The following is a 23,306-nucleotide window of genomic DNA, read 5'->3' on the forward strand; positions in this document are numbered from 1 at the left end:
GAAGCACAAATGAATTTGATTCTAAGATATTCTACATATAAATAAGCAAGTATATTAAATGGATTCAATTCAGTCCTAGAGGATAACTATAGCCTCGATCTCATTTCAAAAGCAATGAGTTTTACTGAAAAACAAAAACCCTCAACAGTTTCCATATATAAACTTTATTCCATTTGACATCATACAAAAATTCAAAGTTACAGAAGAAAATGAAAATATGCACCTTTACAAGTCAAAGAAAAGCAAAAGTTTTAGCATTTAAATTGGTCTGCAAAAAAAAAAAAAACGTTAAGAGGTACAAACTGTACTACAGCAGGTCTAAAAGAGGTTGTACATAGTCCCTTTGAAAAAGTTAAAACTGTTTTCAAGATTACTTTTTATATTTAAATTTACAGGCACTGACCAATTTACAAATATATACATAAATCAAAATGACCGTAATAAACATGTAGCTTCTTTAGCAGCCACCACTACTTCTTTTGTGTGGAAAAGAAATACTAAAAAAGATATTTTTACAAACATTAAACTTTTATTTATAGTATTTTTATTATGTCTTATCTAAAACATTTTGTAGTGGCTTACTGCCTAAAAATTCCAGTTTAGATTACAATCCTGTAATTGTACACAGAAAAACAATCTGATACTACAATAGGACATAATCTTAACTTTGATCTTTCAGTTTCTGTTGCTTTATGTTACTAGGAAAATGAAAGTTGGAAAGTAGGAAGTAAAGCAAAAGTGAACCTTGCACTAAGCTATCATAAAGCACAGGAGATAATCTTTTCAAATGTGTACACTAAATTGATTCTTGGAAACAATACACTAACTGTTGTAAGAGTTAGTGCTCATATTACTACAGTGCAAAATGGATTGTTGTTTCAACACAAAGTTTTAAAGCAATCTCAAGAGTACATCAAAAGCACCTGAAGTACTAAAGAAATGCTAACGTAGACACACCCCCAGTCTATCCCAATGAGTCAAGCGAAGACTTAAGGCAACTATCCAGTATTTCATGACTCTGCAGTGACTCCACTGAAATAAAAGATTGCATTTTGCTTCAAGTGACTGAATAACTGACTTGAATCTTCACTTTTCTAGAATAGACTTAAGACAACAAACTATTTACTGTAGGTTATACTTTAAGCATGTATGAATCAGACCGTTTCCAAAATTCCACATGCGTTTTCAGTATTATCATGTGATATAATTAATTGAAGCTGTATCAAAAAAACTTTTATTTGTTCAGTTAATTTTGCAAAATATATTTTATCTGATCTCCTGAAAATTCCTGCCACGATATTACTAGCCATCAATGTAAACATTTTCAAAAATACATTTTTAAATCAAAAGGTTTTTATTAGGAAATGTCATAATAAAATATGTAATCTTTATATAAGTATGTCCTTTGAAAAATAAAACATGAAAACAAGAACGATTAAAAAGAAACCATGATGGAGGTAATAAACAAAATGAATTATAACTACTGTTCTTTATTTCTCAGAAGAATTTATTAAGAAATAGAGGCCAGTTATCTTTTCAGGATAGCAGCTCTTAAAGGTAGTATACTGTTCAAATCTCTCTTGTTTTTCAATCTGTGCCATGACTGTGAAAGAAAGAAAAACCATGCTTAAAACCTAAAACATACACAAAACAAAAGACTGAAAAGAGTTACACAACGTTAATACCGGTTTTTCTCTAGGTGGTAAACTTTTGAATGATTTCTTTTCTTGTGTTTTAACTTTTAAGTTTTTAACACAATACAAGCATTGCTTGTGTCATCAAAAAAGAAAATGTTATTAAAAACTGTACCTGAATGGTTCCAATTCATTAATAAAGAAATAGGCACATAAGAGATTTTAAATAGATACAATGACAATATTAACGTTTATTCGGAATAGCAAGGTAATTAAAACAAAACTTTTGGAATTGAGAAGGTAAGAAAGGATTACTTCAATTATTTGATTAACTGTTTTACATATTTACTAGCTTTTTAAATTAAAGCTAGTATTTATGGGACCAGCTTGTGGCATGGTGGTTGAAGCAGCTGGATCCCACAGGGTCAAATGCATCGTTTTTGAGTCCCAGACCCAGTGGCTTAAAAAACACATCAGGTGTGTGTGTGTGAGTGTTCGAAGTCCCCAGAGTAGGGAGACATGGAGAAGGGATTGTGGTATGACATTCCCCATGGAGGGTGCTTTCTCACTCTCTCTTTCTCTTTCCAATGAGCATCTGTGCCAGAAAAAAAATTTTAAATAGTAGTTATGAAGAAGAGAGTAAAACTATAATAAAATAAAGTACTTTATGTGTAGTTCAGGAAAATAACAGTGAATAGAATTTATAAGAAAAAGAAAATAGGGACCAGCAGTTGGCATAATGGCTATGTTGCTGGATTCCCATGTAGTAGTCGACCGTGGCTCAAGTCCTGGACTCGGTGTGTGTGTGCCCAAGATTTCGTGAGGAGAATGGAGGAGAAGGGATTGCAGCGTGGCCATCCCCCCAGGGGTGATTTCTCGCTTTCTGTCTCTCTGGCAAGCGCACGCACCCTATAGCAAAAACCTCTCCAAAAAAAGAAGAAAAAGAAAATAAATTGGAATTCTTATATACAAGCTGAAATCTGGTTCCCTACCTGGGGCTGTATATCACTGTAGTATACAGTTCACTGACCAAATGTGCTGGTTTTATCTAAACAACCCTAGTGAAAGCTCACTCATCGATAAGAATAGCAAAGTAGCAATGCTACTGTTGAGTTTTCAATTTAATCTGATAAACAAAAACATTCCCTCTTAGATATTTGTTTGAAAATGAAAAATTTGTGAAACAAATCTGTTTTGGTTGACAAAGTGAGGGCCTAATTTGAAGGATAACTTGTAATAGAATGGTTACATTTTTAAATTATCACTAGCTTTCTCTCCTGTATGTCTCATGCTACATATTTTTATCAATGCATTTCTATGCTGTATTGTGGAATTCCTAGAAGACAGAGATTACATCTAGCACAACCACTGATGAATGAATTAACAACATGGACATACACACATACATTCTTTTAACTTTTAAAGTATGTGCAAAAATAAGATGGCACTCTGAATTGTTATAGTCGGTATGCAGAAGAAAAAGCATGGATTAAACAAACACTAGGTTCCTCCTTCTTGCTTTTTTTAAAAATTAGTCAGAGGGCAGGTATTCTCATTGTTGGGGGTGGGTGAGTCCCTTCTCCTCCATTTCTCCATCCTGCTGGGATTATGAACACGTACGCTGTAAACCACCAGGGCCAGGATTCTACAGCAAGTGCATGGTCAGCTATGTGGGATTCAGCTCCCTTGAACCACTAGGCCACAGAGCTGGTCCAACATCAGCTTCATTCTAAGGCAAGGGTAAGTTTCCCAATATTTCAAGGAGGGAGAAGAGTCCATCAGATTTCATTCATACATTTTGTGAGTTTAATAAGCTCACTATGAAAATGTCTACTCCCATGAAAATGCCTACTCCCATATGAATAAAAATACAGCCAGATCTCTCAGAAGATATATCCAAATCCAAATAATAAATTCCCTATTATGCTGTATCAATGGCTTCACGACATAGAAATTGGGACTATTCTGTCCTATTACACACATATATATATTTTAAAGAACACTAATTAATTAATCTGATAAATTGTTTACCTTTAAAAATTGATCCTTGATAATGTCAAACTTTTGCTTTTCATGCACAGCTCTTGCTGTGTTTGTTCCATCAAAAGGTTCTACAATGTTAAAGAAGAAACTATTACAATGAGTTTTATTAGGTTTGACTATATATAATTGCTAGTATGTGAGTTTTTGACCTGCAAAAACAGCAATTTGATATCACTCATTCTAATATCTTTATTAGATTTACGTACATAGAAAAGTTTAATATAGCAATCAACTTATTAAAGGTTGACAGAATTCAAGAGGATGACTAGAAATGATAGTTATCAGCATAACAATATTATGTGTAATCACAAAAACGAGTAAGACTGCTGAAAAATTACAGTGGGTCAAGGATACATCCTTAGGAGAACAGTTACCACAAAGGAAAAAAAAGATCATATCCAAATAAGGCAGTCAATGTCACAGAAAGTAATTTTAAGTTTCATTTAAACTTTTCTTTTCTCTCCTGCAGCAACTTGTATAAGAAATCTGGTAAGTAAAGAGAAAAACAAACAAACAAACAAAAAACAGAATAGCAAAAAGAGAAGACAGGAAAGAGAATAAGAAAAGAGTTTTTATGTGTTTGTCTCCAGCATGCCACAACCCCACCCCACTCATCCTTTCTCTGCAAGGTAAGAGAGAAAGTCCATATACTGAGACAGAAAGGAAGACAAAGAATAACAGTGAGCAAAGGAGGACACTGAAGGCATTAGGAGTTGAGACTGAATGACCAAATAATGACAGCAGTAGGTGAAAATGAGTGGCGATTAACTAAGATTTTTTGGTACTGAAAAAGATAACAATAAAAGTACTTAGAAGAGCCAGTAGGAACATATCAAGATTATTTTTCAAGGATGAGAAGATGAATGTATGTATGCCTTAAAGCTGAAAGGAAAGTACTAAGAGAGAAAAAATGAAATTGCTAGAAAGAATAAAGATTACTGAGGGGGAGTTGCTCAAGTAACTGAATAATGCAGTTGGCATGCCGTTTAAGGCATTGGATCCCACATGGCTGACTGCAAGGTTCCAGTGCAGTTCAAGTCCCAAACCCAGAAGCTTGAAAAACACACCAAGCGCATGTGTATACACGCCCAAAATCCTGGGAGAAGGGACTATGGTGTGGTCATCCCCTCTGGAGGGTGCTTTCTCACTTTTCCTCTTACTGTCTCTCCAGCAAGCACATGTGCCCTATAGCAAAAATAAAAAAAAAAAAGGATCACTCGCTGGGAAGATAGCGATTAACTTTAGTTTTGTCGCATAACCTTAACAGACTTATAATTTTATTTATTTATTTATTTATTTATTTATTTATAAGCAGACTAACGGTTTTATTTTTAGCTTGTCAGAGGGCACATGCACTCACCAGAGAATGACCAGAGAGAGAAAGGGAGAGAAAGCACTCTCCAATGGGGCATGGTCAAGTCACAATCCCTTCTCTCTTTCTCCACTCTAGGGACTTTGGGTGTGCATGCACACACACTAAATAGAGTGGTTTTCAAGCCACCGAGTCTGGGACTTGAAGCCTCGCAGTCATGTGGGACCCTGTTCCCTTAACTACCAGGCTACATTCAGGGCTGGGCCAATAATACTTCTAAAAATTCCTTTTTTTGTTTATTTATATTTTATTACTGCTTAGAAAAGCTATTTCAGAAAAGGAATTTGTCACAGTACTGTGGGTTCTTTTCTTAATAATGCCAAACTGTATCAGATCAAATCATGCATAACACTTTACAACCACGTTTAATATTAAAAAGAACATAGTAACTAAAATAATGTACACCCACTGTACAATTTATTAACAAATGAAACACCATAGCAGGAAGTTTGATGTAATATTCACATACTCTTAAGATGTTGCATGTAAAACAAGATTTAAATATTCTAAATCTGATGTTTCTACAAATGCTGATTCTCAACTCTTCTATTTTCAGCTCAAGATTTACAAAGGTCTCCAATTTGGTATTTATGAGAACAATTTTGCCTCTCACAGTCAGTTTCCCACTGACAACAAAAAGGTCTCAAAGATGTATTCAACTACATGTAAATTAATCATACAGGAAAAAAATCTTCAGATCAATTTTTTAAATAAAATCTAATTCTTTCATAAAAATCTAGCTTGTATTAAGGAACAATATTTTAAATGTGGAAGAATATAAAAGAACTCACTTTATTTTAGTATAAAAATCATCATATAACATTATATTTTCTTCCATCTGTAAGCCATGAAATCAAGTTTCAATCAACCATAAGAGACTCATAAAACTGCTCAAATTTTACCAATAGAAAGGTTAAATGACCAAATTTGTGTTTATTATTTCTCACTACTAGAGAATTTTAAGTGATTTTTTTAAAATTAAAATTTTTTAATTAAAAGACTAATAAATCACTTCAGCACATAAACACATTAATGTTAACTGAAATACAAGTTAAAATTAGTGGTGACTCTCTCCATGATGATAACTGGATGGTAAACAGAGAACAGTTGCAGGAAAACTACCTTCTACACAGATGTATTTATTTCTCCATTCAATACCATCAGGCCTCGGAATGGCTTTGGCTTCACGAACTGAAATCATTTGACTGTTCCAGCTGTATGAATAAAAACATTAGTCATTTTAACAATTTCCCTTTTATTATTTTTATTATATCGGCACAAGGCCTTGTCTGATTTTCCTGTAAAATATGAAAACTTGCCTCAATCCTCAACACTACAATCTCCACTTCCCTCCTCTATTTTCTTTATCCATTATATCTCTGAACTATTGATTTACTATTTATTATGTTGTTTATTGTGTATCTCCCTTAAATAGAATGAAAGCTCTAAAATACTAAGGTATTTACCTATTTTTTAATTGTTTGCCTAGTTGTTCAGCACATACCAGATGTTCAATACAAAATGAATAAATAAAGACAAAAAAAAAAGTCAGTACAAGCAAGCAAACAAATATTTAAAGTATACTTATTTGTAAGACCACATTTAGAACTTTTTTGTTGTGGTTGAAGGAGGGTGATCTATCATTGTTATTCTGGTACCATTAAATAATCTCTGTCAAGGGGCATCTCTAGCAGCAGTAACATGCAATGCTCTGCAAAGCTGGCCCATATGGGAAGACTCTGGGTTCACATCCAGAGATCTGAGTACCCCAGGCCTGTGTGCACACATGCCTCAGCGCTGGATAAAACTGGGTGTGGATTGAAGCATCAAGACCCTGTTGGGGTGTTTTCTTCTCTCTTTCTCACTCATGGAATAAATATTAGGTCATCAGGAAAGTCAGGACGTACTTTTCTATGTCTTACTATGCGAAAATATGTCATGACTTTCCTGACGACTGAATACATAAACTTAAAAAACTGTGTTTTAGCTTTGCCATTTCAGCAAGCAGAAAGAGACTATGGGTTGAGATCTTCCAACACTCACCCTAGTCGTCTTCTATTTATCAGATAGAGAATCTATAAGAAAATAATCATAGCACAGTACTACATTTGTTTCTGGAAATCTGACTGACTTGTATATTAAATATATGAGAAAAATATTTCTTTAATTTTTAGAGTTATTTAATTTTATTATTATTATTATCATTTTGTGTGCTCACCATAGAGAGGAACAGAGAGAACGAGAGAGGGAAAGTGAGAAAGCAAGCGGCCAGGTATGGAACTTGGCCATGTGGGAGTCCAGCACCTCAACCACCATGTCACCTGCTGGCCCCATGAGAAAAATACTTTATCTTGTGATGTCTGATCATCATAAAGTATCCTGAAAGTATAATGCTCTATTTTGTTCTGATCAAGAATACAATTTGAAAATACTTTATAAGGACATAAATAAAATAAGACTTAAAAAATTGTAGAGGAAAGTTACAAAACCACTTACTTGAACCAAACAGAGTTACAGTGTTAAACCTCACTTTAAACCAATTAAGATTAATTTTACTGGGACCAACAGTTAGCATAATGGCTATGTTGCTGAATTCCCATGTAGCCAACCACGGTTCGAGTCCCGGACCTGGTGGCTTAAACTCAGCCGGGCACGTGTGTATGCGCGTGCCCAAGATCCCGAGAAGAGAATGGAGGAGAAGGGACTGAGGCGTGGCCATACCCCCTGGGGGGGTGATTTATCGCTTTCTATCTCTCTGTCTCTCTCTGTCTTTCTGGCAAGCACACGCACCCTGTAGCAAAAAACTCTTTAAAAAAATATTAATTTTACTAATAACAAATTTTTTTTTCTGAAGACTATTGTTTCTAATGTCAGTTTATAGGACAATAGAATCTGCAGTAAAATTAAAATCACAAAAATTCTTTTAAAAGTGGGTAGACTAGGAACCAGCAGGTGGCGTGGTGGTTAAGGTGATGGATGCTCCTACATGGTTGGCCCCGACGGTTCAAGTCCTGGACCTGGCAACTTGCTTTCTCTCTCTCTCTCTCTTTAACTTAAAATAAATAAATAAATAAATAAATAAATAAATAAATAAATAAAGTGGGTAGACTGATTTTTATCTTTCAGAAGAATCTAGAATGCTGAAATATTATATCTTGTTATTAAATTACAACTTTTATTTCCTTAAATCACAAAAACTCTACCCTTACCACTATATTTCTATTAAATCCAATCCTGAATTTACAATACATGCAACTACTTGGTTCTAAACTAGACTAAAAACACAGTCCACCCCTCCCCCAACACACACTTGCACACGTGCACACACACACACACACACACACACACACACACTCATTTTATTGATCATCCATAACCAGGTACCATCTAAATTTCAATCCATAATCAACCCAAGTGACGTCGTTATTTAAATCATTATATAATTTGAAGTACTTCAATGAGGAAGAAGTTAATTTTTTAAATAATTTACTATTTGAACTGATTTAATCTACTGCATTTTCAAAGAACTTTTTAGAAGCTTCCCTAAGTATGTCATTCCTTAAGGCACACAGGCCATAAATAAGCTCTTTATTATATCTTTATAGATTAGTGATTATATTCTCTATCATATTTTGCCCATTATTTGAAAATCTGCTATTGTCGTTCAACAATTAAATGTAAAATAAGATACAAAGTCTATAAAGATGTTTTAGATATGAGCTTAATTTCATCTGAAACAGATTTAACAATATATAATATCCTTTGAACCTAAAACTGGGATCACTGATTTTATTAGCTAGGATCCTACCCCCTTTTTTCAATAATGATAACACACTGGTACTTATTATTTAACTCTCATCTAGCCATTTTTGTGGTAACCAACAGAAATTAGCTTGAGAAAAGTGATTAGAAATGAAGTTTCTCAGCACCATTATGAAGAGAAATTTAAGTCTAACGAAGTCAACATTATGAGTGTGATACTACACAGCTGCATATATTAGATTGTCAGAAGTCATGATGCATTTTTGCATAGAAAGACATAGAAAAATACATCGTGACTATCAGATGACCCAATATATTTTATTTTTTTAAGTTTCTGCTCTAGGGCATGTACATATACCAGAGAGAGAGAGAGAGGGAAAATGAGAAATCACCCTCCAGGGGTGGGCGACCATGCAGCAATCCCTTCTCCTCCATTCTCTCCAGATTTTGGGCAACACAGGCACACATGTCCAGTGTAATTTCACGTTGTGTGGTCCAGGGCTCAAACCACACAGTTGGCCATGTGGGTTTTGGCACCTTAACCTCCACACCACCTGCTTGTCCTACTACAAATATATTAAGACTAGTCCAATTAAGTGAACAAATGTGTCCAAGAGGTTTTCAAGACTTTATGGAAAACATGTATTATGAAAGAACTATGCATAGATTTCAAAAATCTTTTGCACCAAAACAAGCTTGTGCTTTAGTTCCAATTTTCCGTGAAATTTTTGGAGTCTTCTTATTTAGCTGTGTCATTATTAAGGGCTAGAAAGCAAACAAAAAGGGAACTTCCTTAGGGACTTCCAAAAAACTGAATTTTTTTTAGGTTTTTGCCATAGGGCAAGTGTGCTCACCAGAGACAGAGAGAGACAGTGAAAGAAAGCATGCCCAGGGGGGATGGCCACACTGCAATCTCATCTCTTTCACTCTCCTCCTGAGATCTTAGGCACATATGCATACACTCCCGGCATAATTTTCAAGCCACCAGGTCTGGGACTCGAACCATGGTCAGTCATGTAGGAGTCCAGCACCTAAACCAGGATGCCAGCTGCTGGCCAAAAATATATTTTCTTTAAGTTTTATTTATTGATTCCTTCCATAGGAGAGATGAGAGGGAGAGTCTTCACACTGCAGTCCAACCCCTAGCCTCAGTCACTCTTGCCCAGGAAGGCCTTGGGACTTGAACCAAAGAGTCCCATGTGGGACCAGTTACACTACCACTGGACCATTCCCAGCCTCTCAAACATTTTAAGCAGAGAGAAAATTTTACTCTAACCCTGGAGTTTCATTTGTTTTCACTGGATGCTTCTCTTCTGTGTGACTCTTTAAATGGTAGTGCCCATCAGCTCTGTCTCTTTGAATTTTTTTCTAATACTAAAGTTTCTATTCCCAGGTTCCAATAATCTGATGTTTCTTTCTTAAATCCTTTCTCCAAAACCCTGACCTTTGTATTAATTCCCAGGCCACTGTTTACAACTAACTATTATAAACCGCTAGGACCAGCTGGTGGCATGGTCGTTAAGATCCTACATGGCTGAAAGCATGGTTCAAGTCCAGGGCCAGAGGCTTGAAAAACACACCAGGTATATGTGCCTGTGTGCCTAAAAAATCCCAAGAAGAAAATGGAGAAGATGGGACTGAGGCATGGCCATCCCCTTGGGAGTGCTTTCTTACTTTCTTCCTCTCTTTCTTCCTCTCTCTTTCTGGCAAGTGCATGTGTCCTATAGCAAATTAAAAGAAGAAAAAAGTAAAAGAAAGAAACTGCCACCTGGATGTCCTATCAGCATCCCTGTGCTCATACTTTTTTTTTTTCTTAAGGCTTTTGCTGGATGAGTATGCTTGTCGTAGAGAGTCAGTGAGGGAAAGTGAGAAATAACCTCCCCAGGGGAGATTCTTTTTCCTCCATTCTCCTCCTGAGATTTTGGATACACACACATGCCTGGTGTGATTTTCAAGGCACCAGGTCCGGGACTCGAACCATGGTAGGCCACGTGGGAGTCTGGCATCTTAGCACATCATCTGTTGGCCCCTAAGACTGAGTATTTATTACATCTGTCCATGGTCGATTATTAAAATCATTCCTCTGTGCATATTCACAGCTCCCTTAACTCACCTTGCTGCTCTGAACCTATATGGCAGAAACACAACCCTGATTAAATCTACTTCAATTCTTTTCCATGCAGCTGAATAAGGGTGGAGCTGCAATCACGCTGACTGATGGCACTTTAAATCCATGATCACTTAGCTCAAAATGATCCCTAATGCTACTACCCACCAATCATAGTATAATCCCATGCCACTACTCACCAATCATGGTATAATTCCATAGCTTACTACCTCTTTTTCTCTCCCACATGACAATTCTTTTTTATTTTTACTTTTTGCTACAGGGCTCAAGCGTTTGCCCCATGATCTTCCCAGCCCTGCATTCAGTCAGCCAGGATCAGGATCACAGGCACTCCCAGCATGCTGAAGTAGACCCTGGATGTGAACCCAGAACCTTCCCATATGGCGCAAGTACTGTGCAGCAGTACACCTACTGTTAATACACTGGGCCCCCATCTCATTTGTTTTTACATTTCTTTAAATAGGATGTTGAGATGAAAATCCACCCCAGCCTGGGCCAGCCCCAGATTACAAACATATGTGTGTCCAGCAAACTCAGGGAGGTCTCCGGATGAGAACCCTTAACTGTTCCACATTTGTCAGCCATTTGACCTCTGCACCAACCCGTCTGTAATCTCACTCTTATTTTGTCTCTTTATTATAAAAATTTTCAAGTATAGAAAAACTGATAAGTATAAAACTGAAAAACAATTCAAAGACTATTAACATTTTGCCGCAATTGCTTATGTGTTTGTGTGTTCAACTGAAGCATTTGGTAACTTGCAGACATCATGAAACCTCACTTCTGTGTCCTTTTGCATACATTTCCTAGGAATAAGAGCATTGCCCTTTATAACACCAACAGCATCCAAAAAATTAACAACAATTCAAATGCTCTTTGAGGTCCTATCACCCCAGTCAGATTACAACCATGGTTCATACATTGCATTTGATTGTTTTATAAATCTGAAAAAGTTCCTGCCACCTTTTTTTTAAATGACACTGACTTTTTAAGAGACTAGGCCAATTGTTTCAAAGAATGATTACATTCTGAATCTCTCTCTTCATTGTGCCATGTGATGTATTTCTTTATCCCCTGTATTTCCTATAAAAAATTCAAAACTGGAGAATCCAAAAGTAGTCTTTGAACCTTTTCTCTTTTCTACCTCTATTCATCCCTTGGTTTTCCCAGATGGCTTGTCATCCATCTGATGACTCCTTCATATGTAGCTCTGTGACCTCTCCTGAATTCGGGACTTGCATGTCCATCCGTCTACTCAGTTTCTCCACTTGAATATGTTGCAGCTATCTCAATACGAAAATATTCAAAATAATCAACAGTGCTCCTCTCTAGGCTTCTCCCAAAAGTAATCACATCTAGGAGCACCATCCTTCACTTTACTTGTCCAAAAACTTAGAAGTCATTCTTGACTCTTTTTCTCATACTTCAAATCTAACCTGTTGCACTTCAAACTACAAACGGAATCTGACCACTTTTTCATCTACCTCTATCACAACCATTTTCATCAAAGTCAAATTTCCCTTACACTCTTGAGATATTCTCCTAAGTAGTCTCCTTGTTTCTGCCCTTGGCTACCCTCAGTCTATTATTTATTTATTTATTTATTTTAATTTTGATCAGAGAGAGAGAGAGAGTAAGGCAAAGTGAGAAAGAAAGCCACCAGATCTGGGACTTGAAATGTGGTCAGCTATGTGGGAGTCCAGCGTCCTAACTACGACATCACCTGCCAACACCTACCCATCAGTCTATTCTTGGCCAGCAGCCAAAGTGAACCTGTTATATCCTAAATCAGATTATATCACATCTCCACTAAATACCCTCAGGTGGACTGCATATAATCCAGAGGAAAAGCCAAAGGTATCAAATATTAACTCCAAGACTCTGATCTGAATTTCCTTATCTCTCTTACATTACTTCTTTCTACTTTTTTCCAGTCACACTGGCCTTTTTTTTTTTTTTTCCTTTTGCAGAGGTTTTTGCTATAGGGTGTGTGTGCTCCCCAGAGAGACAGGAAGCAAGAAATCACCCCAAAGGGGAATGGCCACGCCTCAATCCCTTCTCCTTCATTCTCCTCTCCGGCTGTTGGGCATGCACACACACACGCGCCCAGCGTGAGTTTAAGCCACTGGGTCTAGGACTCAAACCATTATCGACTACATGGGAGTCCAGCGACATAGCCATTACGCTAACTGCTGGTCCCCACACTGGCCTTTTTGATGTTCCTTGAACATGTTAGGCAAACCCCACCTCGGGACCTTTTGCACTTGCTTTTTCTTCTGAAAAGCTCTTCTAGATAGACACATACTTAACACCTTCCTTTCCATCAGGTCTTATTCAAAGGTCACTTTTTTGGGAGAGACTTTGTCTCCCCATGCTAGGTATTAAACTACAATATAGGATTTATAATTGAAATAACTATACACACCAGAACTCTATTTTTGCTTTATTTTTCTCTACCTGCCATCACCTACCAGATTGTTTTTGCTTCTTTATTGTCTATATTTCCATACTATAATGTAAGCTCCATGAGAGTAAGGATTTTTGCCTGTTTTTGTTTGTTTGTTTTTACTTGCTACATCTCACAGAAAATAGTTTGGTATACAACAGACACTGAATAAATATGTACTGATCAGATAAAAGAAATGAGAAGAACCAGAATAATAACAGAAATAAAATTATATTCTTTTTTAAAAAAATGATTTATATTTAAGGAAACAGCAGTTAGCGTAATAGCTATGTCGCTGGACTCCCATGTAGTCGACTGTGGTTCAAGTCCCAGACCCGGTGGCTTAAACTCATGCCAGGCGTGTGTGCGTGCACGCCTAAGATCCCGAGAGGAGAATAGAAGAGAAGGGATTGAGGCATGGCCATCCCCTCTTGGGGGTGATTTCTCACTTTCTGTCTCTGTCTTCCTGGTGAGGGCACATGCCCTATAGCAAAAACCTCTCCAAAAAAAATTTATATTTAAGTATGTAAGTATGTGTGTATGATTTATATTTAAATATATAAATATGTATTTTTAAGTCAGTAGATACACTAACAGTAACGCCGTGTGTTTTTAGGCATCCAGGAAATGAGAATTATAAAATAAAATCCTTTCAAGGTTCCTAGAATCTGTAGCAGTCTAAAAGTCTCTAAGATACTTAATACTTGAATTATTCTTAATTTTGCTAATATAGAAAATAATTACTTTTTTATTATATTTTCTAGAATCCCTGACCCATCTGATCCTTTCCCCCTATTTTGTCAGTTCTCTACCCTCAGGTACAGTTCTAGAAGCCTGGCTTCATTTTAAGAATTTTCAGTAGCAAGGCGTAAGTGAAGTAGGTAAGAAAATCAGTAATGCTTAAATGGCACCGTAAAACTTCGCAATGTTTATTCCACACACTCAAGCGTTTCTTAACAGGCATTTAATTCTTTGTCTTTCAAATGAAGAGAATGTTTTAAATTAAACACCTCAAAATTCAGAAGAAACTCTTACAAACATTTTTAACAGCTGACAGAATTCTTTTACATATAGCATCTAGTGCATTACCATGACTACAATCTTGGCTCTGTGCCCTACAAATTTCTGTAAATATCTGCTGTGAAAGAACAAGGCACTGGACAAACGCACTATACAACAAGGTTCCAAAACCTCTCAATACCTCTTTAGGAGTATCAGCATCGTAGCCAGTATCATTTGGAACAGCAAGCTAGCTCCCAATAATTTTAAACTAACACATAAATGTAACACATCTACCATCTTGTTTCAGTCCAAAAAAGCAGCTGACAAATTCAAGGTACTTGTACTTAAATGCTGTAATCCTAAAATACACATGGTAGAAATACATCTTTTTTCTATGAATCCTTTTCCCCTTTTACAAACATCCTCCAATACCTAACTTTTATAACACAATAGATGATGCCAATACCGTAGTCTAATAAATAACAATGTGCTTTTGCAATCAGACCTGAATTTGAATTCTAATTCTCCCTCTACCTAGCTGTTTTACCATGAGTAGTTTTCATACACACAAATTCTCTGAATTTGAAAGAGGTCATTGAGAGTATTAAATGAGATAATACATGAGAATCACTCAGCATTAGGTCCTAGACATTAACACTCACTAAACATGGGGCCAGCAGTTAGTGTGGTAATTCAGGTGCTGGACTCCCACATGGCTGATCATGGTTGAAGTCCTAGCCCTAGCAGTTTGAGAATCATGCTGGGTTTGTACGCATCCAATATCCAAAATCCCAGGAGGAGAATGGAAAAGAGACCACAGCATGGCCATCTTTCCAGGGGTGGGGGGTGTGGGGTGTGTGTGGGAGTGTTGTTCCTCACTTTCCCTCTTATCGTCTTTCTGTCTCCCGGTGGCAAACACATACACCCTCTGGCAGAAACCTTAAAACAAACAAACAAACAAACACACAAAACTCACTGAACATTAGCCTCTATTGCAAAATCTTTAAAAGTTGGTATGGAATAAGCATTAAACCTTGACAGTCCTTTTATATGCCATATCTCATAAGGTCCCAAATTTTTATGCATCTGTATATAAAGGAAGGCTCCTCCCTTTTTATCCTTGTTGCCTGGACTAACTTTCAGATTCTGGTCATTTTGAATCTGGATTATTCTAACTAAACTACTCCCCCGCCCCATATTTTTCCTACTCTTTTTCTTACCTTAATTCAATAATTTCAAAGTCATTTGGGGGGTCTTCAAATCATAATCTCCCCATCTGTTTCAAAATTTTAACCAGTACTTTTCAAAGTATATGTATTTCAAAGTATTATAACAAGTAAAACAAGTACTTTTCAAATACCCACTATCTAGTAATGGGCTAGGTACCAGAGGCACAACCGCAAACAAAACTGGCACGAGTAGCCTAGTAAAAGCTTTACTTTGAATAACAATTCTTTCACATCCTAGCTTTCCCTTTTTTATTTAATTACAGAGCATGCATGTGCATGCCTGAGAGAGAGAGAATGAGAACCAGCAAGACCTGGTTTTGCCACAATCCATTTTTCTCCATCCCTCTTTCCTGTGGAGATGTGTACACATGCCCAGCATGCTTTTCGAGCAACCAGGGCTAGGATTTGAACTACGGTCAGCCATGTGGAGATGGGGCTCGTAATGCCTAGCACTTAACCATTCCACCATGGGTCCAGCCTACATTCTATATTTCAAATCATCTCATATGAATATCAAGTTTCATTAGAACCACCTGCAACATAGCAGAAAAGATAATGCCAGCATTGCAGTAAAGTATAAAGTATGAATTTTATGATCTAAACTATCTGAAATACGACCCTTATTAATCATGTGTTCCTAGGGGGTAAGTTATTTTGTCTTTCTATGTGCCTGATGAAATGTGTATACTATAATACCATTTTACATGGCTATTATGTAAACCGAATGAGATAATATGTGTAATCTGTCTCAACTAACTTTTCCCACCTAGTACTAGCAACTTATTAATACTGGGATCAGCACGTGCCATAGTGGTTAAGGTGCTAGACTTCCAGTTAGCCAACACCAGTTCAAGTCCCAGACCTGGTGGATTGAAGATCATGCCAGGCATGTGTGTGTGCATGCCCAAAATCACAGGAGGAAAATGGTGGAGAAGGGATTGCAGCGTAGCTATCCCCCTGAGAATAATTTCTCACTTTCCCTCTCACTGTCTCTCTCTCTCTCTCTCTGGCAAATACACACATCCAATGGGAAAAAACTTTAAAAATATATTTTTAATGATTACTATTATATTCCCCTCTCCAAGCCTCTCAAAATAATATGCTATGGTCACTGTACTCTCTTCTAACTTTGTACAATTCCTATATCCTCTCTTCCTTTAAGCTTTTCCATATTGAAAGAGAAGTTGTGAATAGCAACAATTCTACTCTAGCTAGATTTAGAACTCTCATAAGAATTTTTGGTCTGATTATAAATTTTGTTTCACATTTATGTACTCAAGAAAAGAAAAAGACATACTCCTTGATTTGTAAATCATACTAACAGAACTGTTTATTAAGATAACAAGTATTAAATAGATTTATTATAAAATTTAAATTTCTAGAAAACACATTTTCAAAACTGTTGGGTTATTGGAAAAGTCATAACGCATTTTCGCACAGAAAAACTTAGAATAAAATATGTCATGACTCTTCTGACAACTCGATATATGACACCCAGTGAGGCAGCTAAACATAAAATGAGATTACTACAGAAGTGAACTAAAACCAGGCTTATTGAACTCTTAAGTTTTTATTAGCTAAGAATATGAAATCTATTTCATTTCTAATAACTCACTGTTAGACATCAAATTTTATGAACTATGCATTTCTGTATAAGTCTATAGCATTGCAATTGACAAATAAAGCTTCGGACCAAATTCGTGGTATTTGCTTATATGTAAATGAATAAATACAATTTAAAGTTTTACTTACTCAAATTCTGTGGCATAATATTTAAGAAAGCCCAGTAAGAGGTCCCCAAGAGCTGATTCATTTTTCGAGAGGTAAGGAGGAACATTACATGGTGCTTGATGTACAAGGTGCAGCTGTACAGCAGGACTGAAAGTTTCCTGTCCAAAAAAAAAAAAAAGTTAAGAATGTAAAGGTAACATATATATATGCTTAAAAAATTTTGCAAGTCCTGATATATAGTCTCTGAAAAAGAAACAAAACATTTTCTTTGTGTTAGCAATTTGGAAACTTGAAGATTTTCTTGTGCTAAAGATTTCACTAGTATATCAAGCAGGCCAGAATGTACCTGAAAAACTAAGATACTCTAACTCCTGACTTGGCTCTATCACTTGGTTAATGAAACAGATCCTTAGGAAGCAAAATATTCTCTAACTTATAAATAAAACTTTACTATTAACATATATACCAAGTTTCCACCCGATAACAACAGATTTCTTTACATATGTATCTCATTCTTATTTCTACAAGAAACATTGTGCTCTATGTATGAGGTTGAATCAAACACTAAGTGATAGCTTTTCCCAATTGCCATATAAAAGTAAATTCAATATATAAACAGTAGCGATACTTATTTTATTATTTTTTGTTTTATTTTGTTTTTGTATTTCTGTATCTTAGAGGAAAGAGATTATAGGTATTCAACATGAACTGAACTTGAAAAGATAAGGCAAGGAAAATAAAGACAGGAAGCATACCAACAAGTGATTTTTGGCCAACTTTCCCCACAATATTTATTTTTTTAAAAAAGAAATTATTTAATTTTCTTTATTATTGTTGTTGTTATTATTGTTGTTATTATTATTACTTATTTTTGACCAGAGAGAGTGCAAAAGCAAGCCACCAGGTCTGGGACTCGAACCGTGGTTGGCCAAGTGGGAGTGCAGCACCTTAACCACCATGTTACCTGCTGACCCCATCACCACAATAATGCTAAAGAAAGATACTATTCACTTGCAATCCAAGCTCAAACAAGACACTTCTCAGAAAGAACACTAATTATCACTTATACTTTTTGCCTATGGTATGCCATTCATTTTCTTATCTGATCTTTTACTTATTAAGAGCAAATTATGGCTTTGAAATAAACTATATAAACGATAGAGATTATTATTCAATAATATATATCCATAAACTAGACAATCATCTCTCCAAAATAATTCACACAGTGCCATTAAGAATGACTATATTCCTCCACTACCATCAGAGTAGAAACAAATGTTTTTTAAAAAGTCGATTGATTAAGGCATCCAAAGGACAACTAGAGATAAGGTTGCCACTATCTAATAGATCAACCTCAGGGTCAAAGATATCAACTCAGCTAACAGTGTCTCAATAACTCCAAGTGAAACAATAATAAAGCAGTAGCACAGAGAAACAGTACAGTGCAGCATTTATGCCAATCCTCAGAAGACATTAGTAAAACAAAGGAGCAAGAAAATAAAAATACCGCCCCCTTTATCTCATTACCTATAATTTTATCAATAATTTTCAACTACCAAGAATATTTATTTCTTGTAGAATAAAATTTCCATTTCAGCTATAATTCCCAAAGCTGGAACTTCTAAACTTAGGACTTCCCCTTATATTTCTAACAGTTGTAATATTACAGTTTAAGGCTCCAGTAGAAATTTTTTTTTAGTGTACATTTCTTTTAGAACTATTTTATTTAACTTTATTTATTCATTTATTTATTTAAATTTAACCAGAGAGGAACAGAACAAGAGCAAAAGTGAGAGAGAAAGCAAGCTGCCAGGTCCGGGACTAGAACCGTGGTTGGCCGTGTGAGAGTCCAGCACCCTTAACCACCATGTCACCTACTGGCCTCATCCAACAGAAATTTTAATTGTCTAGTCTAAGTTTGGAGTTAGAGGCAAGAGGAGAATAGGAGTGAAGCCTCAATTTGTAATAAAGAGTAAAGGCAAAATAAAAGCAAATATAGTTTCTATCCCCAACTTAGTCTCTTGTTAGGTATAAGTAAACTGGACTTAAAGACAATATTAATTTAAAAAAATTGTTAAATTTAAATATGTTTGACAAATAAAAGGTATAATGTTAATGGCGTGATTAGAAGAACAGATCACTGTTTAATATCTTTTCTAAAAGCCTCTAATTTTAATTTCTAGCATAATAAGCATTGAATTTATGAACTGATGCTACAGTGTAGGTTTTTTTTTGTTTGTTTCTTTCTTTTTTTTGCTATCGAACACACATGTTTGCTACAAAGAGACAGGGGGAAAGAGAAGTATACCGCCTCCACCAAGGAAGATGCTACACCACAATTTCTTCTCCATTCTCCTCTTTGGGTTTTGGGTATGCACGTACATGAACCCGGCATGTTTTTCAAGTTGCCGGATCCAAGACTCAAACCACATAGCCAGCCATATGAGATCCAGTCACCTCAACCAGATACCACCAGCTGGCCCAAGAATCATTTTCTTATCTGGAAGTATAACAATTTTTGTACTTCAAGTTTTTTTTTTTTTTCCAATAATTAAAAGAAAAAGATGAACTATGATGAGGTATAAAATTGAAGAATTATAAGATCTGCTCTATTAAAATGAGGAATGACCTTGGAACCAACAGATTTGCCTGTCTCCTCTCTCTCTCCCTCTTTTTTTTTTTGTTTGAGAGATTTTCACTGTAGGGCACGTGCGCTCGCCAGACAGACAGAGAGAGACATAGAGACAGAAAGCGAGAAATCACCCCCCAGGGGGGATGGTCACGCCGCAATCCCTTCTCCTCCATTCTCCTCTCGGGATCTTGGGCACGCACGCACACACGCCTGGCGTGAGTTTTAAGCCACCGGGTCCGGGACACGAACCGCAGTAGACTATGTGGGAGTCCAGCGACACAGCCATTACGCTAACTGCTGGTTCCCTCCCTCTTTTTTTAAAAGAGGTTTTGGCCTTAGGGCACATGTGCTCACCTGAGAGACTGAGACAGTGAGAGGGAAAGTGAGAAGTCACCTGGGGGTGAGGGGAGGGGGATGGTCATGCCGTAATCCCTTCTCCTCCATTCTCCTCCCAAGACCTTGAACATATACACACCCACCCAGCGTGATTTTCAAGCCACAAGTTCCAGGACTCGAATAGCAATGTAACCGTTATGCCATCTGCTGGCCCTGGCCCATCTTCTCTAATCCCACTGTTTTTTTTCATGGTCAGGTACAAAGAACCATGCCATGCTTACTAAGGGAGAACTAAAAGAGAAATACAAACCGAAAGAGAAAATTAGAGTGCTCCTAAAAGAAGCTATAAAACAAATAGAAATTCTATCATATCCCTAAGAAATCCCCAGTTTTGGTAATCATTCATATTACAGAAAGTCTCTGCCTTAAAGATTTCAACAAAGAATCTTTGTATAATTGCCAGAGATTGCCAAATGAGAAAAGGAGAAGGCAACCCCAGTGGAGCATAGCCATGCCACAATCCCTTTTCCTCCATTTCTCCATCTCATCAGGATTTTAAGCACGCATACACACCTGTCTAGCAAGTTTTTCAAAGCAAACCAACTATGGTATGGCCTGAATTCAAACTATGGTTTGCTTTATTGGATCCAGCTCTTTTAATCACTAAGGCTACAGGGTTGGTCCCAGTAAAGAGTGTCTTTAAAAGGGAGCTTTCACAATGCAGTTACATGTTTTAAGAAAAATATATGCTATTTCAGAGAGGATAAGAATAAGGGAATACTTAACTTTAGCTAGTATGTTAGGAAGCACATAAAAAGCAATCCAAACGTCAGAGAGCGAATGGAGTCTAAAATGTACAATCTAAATCCCAGGAAAAGCTACTTATAACTAGTATTATCTATTTATTCAAGAAATAGATTTCTGGGGGGGGGGTTACCAATATTTACTGCTGGTTGATTTTTCTAAGTAAACAGAAGATTTCCTTACCGTATTTTTTAGGTTGCTGTCTTACAGTGAATTTCTAATAACCAAATGTATAAAAACGTACTGATTCATTAAATAAATTTCCAAAATGATATTTAAATGTTGATTTTTTTAAAGATACATAATCTACCATTTCTCTTCAATGACAGATTAAGAAAATGTTAAGTACTAAATCACGTGAAAAACATCTGAGAAGTCTCATTGTATCAAAAATGTCAAAAACAACTTTTACCAGATTCCAAATATCAATACAGGTAGATTTCATCATTTTTCTTTTTCTTTTTTTTTTTGGGGGGGGGAGAGGGTTTTGCTATAGGGTGCGGCACTCCCCAGACAAACAGACAGAAAGTGAGAAATCACCCAAATCACACCAGGAGGGACGGCCACACTGCAATCCCTTCTCCTCCATTCTCCTCTTGAAATCTTGGGCTCGCACGCACACAAGCCTGGCTTGAGTTTAAGCCACCAGGTCCAAGACTCAAACTGTGGTCAACTACACAGGAGTCCAGCGACATAGCCATTACGCCAACTGCAGGTCCCGACACCATTTTTCTAATGCTGTCCCATATTTACTTTATTCTCAAAGTTTAAAATTTGGACAACTACTTTCTGGAGTAAATTAGAATGGCTAACCTTCTATTAACTGTTCTTATATGAAATATTTAAGAGATTTCTGCCTGAAAAGAAGAAGAATTAAGTAGTATCTTGAAGATCCTGCTAAGCTATTGTACTTCCATGCAGGCCACCACTAATCTCCAGATGTATGTGAAAAATGATCATTAGAGGGGCCAACAGGTGGCATGGTCATTAACAAAGGCACTGGATTCCCACATAGCAAACTGAGGTTCAAGCCCCAGACCTGACAGCATGAAAATCACACTGGGTGTGTGTGCACGTATGCCCAAAATACCAAGAGAATAATGGAGAAGGGACTACAGCATGACCATCCTCCTGGAGTGTGATTTCTCACTTTCCCCCTGTCTGTGTCCTAGGGCGAAAAACAACAACAAAAAGAATATTAGATTTTCTTTAAATTGTATCTGATTTTAGGGGAGGGGTTCTTTTTTTTTTGCTTTTTCTTTCGTTTAAGGTTTTTGCTACAGGGCACATGTGCTCAGGATGGAAAGACAGAGACAGAAGCAAAATTCACCACCCAGGGGAGATGGCCATGCCACAATCCCATGTCCATTCTCCTTTTGGGATTTTGGGCATGTACACAAATGTGCCCAACACTGAATTTCAAGCTGTCAGGTCGGGGATTCGAACCACAGTTGACTACATGGGAGTCCAGCAACATAACCATTTTCACCATCTGCTTGTTCCTTTAGTGAGATGTTTAAAGTTCTAAAAGCAGTATTTAGTAATAAGTATCTATTGTAAGGATACAAAATAATCAATGTAAGTATCAAACACATTATACCATTTTTTTAATTGCCAGAGCACACATGTGCTCCAGAGACAGAGAGAGGGAGGAAACCACCCCCCCAACGAGGTATGGTCTTCCCATAATCCCTTTTCCTCCACTTCTCCAGCATGACAAAATTTTGGGCATTTACACATGCATAGCTTGTACATCTTTCAAGACATCAGATTCAGGATTCAAACCCCCATCGACCATGTAGGATCTATCTCCCTTAACCACTAGGCCATGGGACTGGCCTACCTATTTTTAAAATAAGTTTTAAATAATTTATCATTATTTTGATATTTTAAATTTTGAAAAGAAAATACAGAAATGACTACAAAACATGACACAATAAACAACAGGTTCCAAAGCCAGTTCCATGGCCTTAATACCCATAGCAAGCCCTGGTAGATTAGCAGGTATGCTGTAATTTGCATTCAGGTGTGATCATATCATAACCACTGTTAAGGTCGAGGCTTACATGGACATGACTTCCTATCTTCTTTTATGTAAGATTTATATATACATATATCTATATGGAACCTATAAATTGATCAGTAGAGTACGTTTTCAGAGGTTCATCTGATGGAACAAGCAAAATG

The 23,306-nt window shown here is 36.6% G+C and overlaps 1 protein-coding gene across 4 annotated transcripts in view; it reads right to left on the minus strand.

The window, feature by feature from the left end:
* Positions 1 to 462: 462 nt before the first annotated feature.
* TENT2 (terminal nucleotidyltransferase 2) overlaps positions 463 to 23,306 on the minus strand; it is a 76,976-nt gene continuing 54,132 nt past the window's right edge. For 3 of the 4 annotated variants that reach the window (XM_014585930.2, XM_006143520.3, XM_014585931.2), the window contains 4 exons: positions 17,369 to 17,505; positions 6,172 to 6,263; positions 3,666 to 3,745; positions 463 to 1,603 (listed from right to left, as the gene is read on the minus strand). In XM_014585930.2, the coding sequence (XP_014441416.1) occupies positions 1,529 to 1,603; positions 3,666 to 3,745; positions 6,172 to 6,263; positions 17,369 to 17,505 (384 nt within the window). In that variant the 3' untranslated portion in view covers positions 463 to 1,528. The remainder of the gene's footprint in view (positions 1,604 to 3,665; positions 3,746 to 6,171; positions 6,264 to 17,368; positions 17,506 to 23,306) is intronic. The other variant, XR_003548566.1, reaches the window with a different exon arrangement.

The sequence above is a fragment of the Tupaia chinensis genome, unplaced genomic scaffold, assembly GCF_000334495.1.
Source record: "Tupaia chinensis unplaced genomic scaffold, TupChi_1.0 Scaffold000099_1, whole genome shotgun sequence".
NCBI lineage: Eukaryota > Metazoa > Chordata > Mammalia > Scandentia > Tupaiidae > Tupaia > Tupaia belangeri.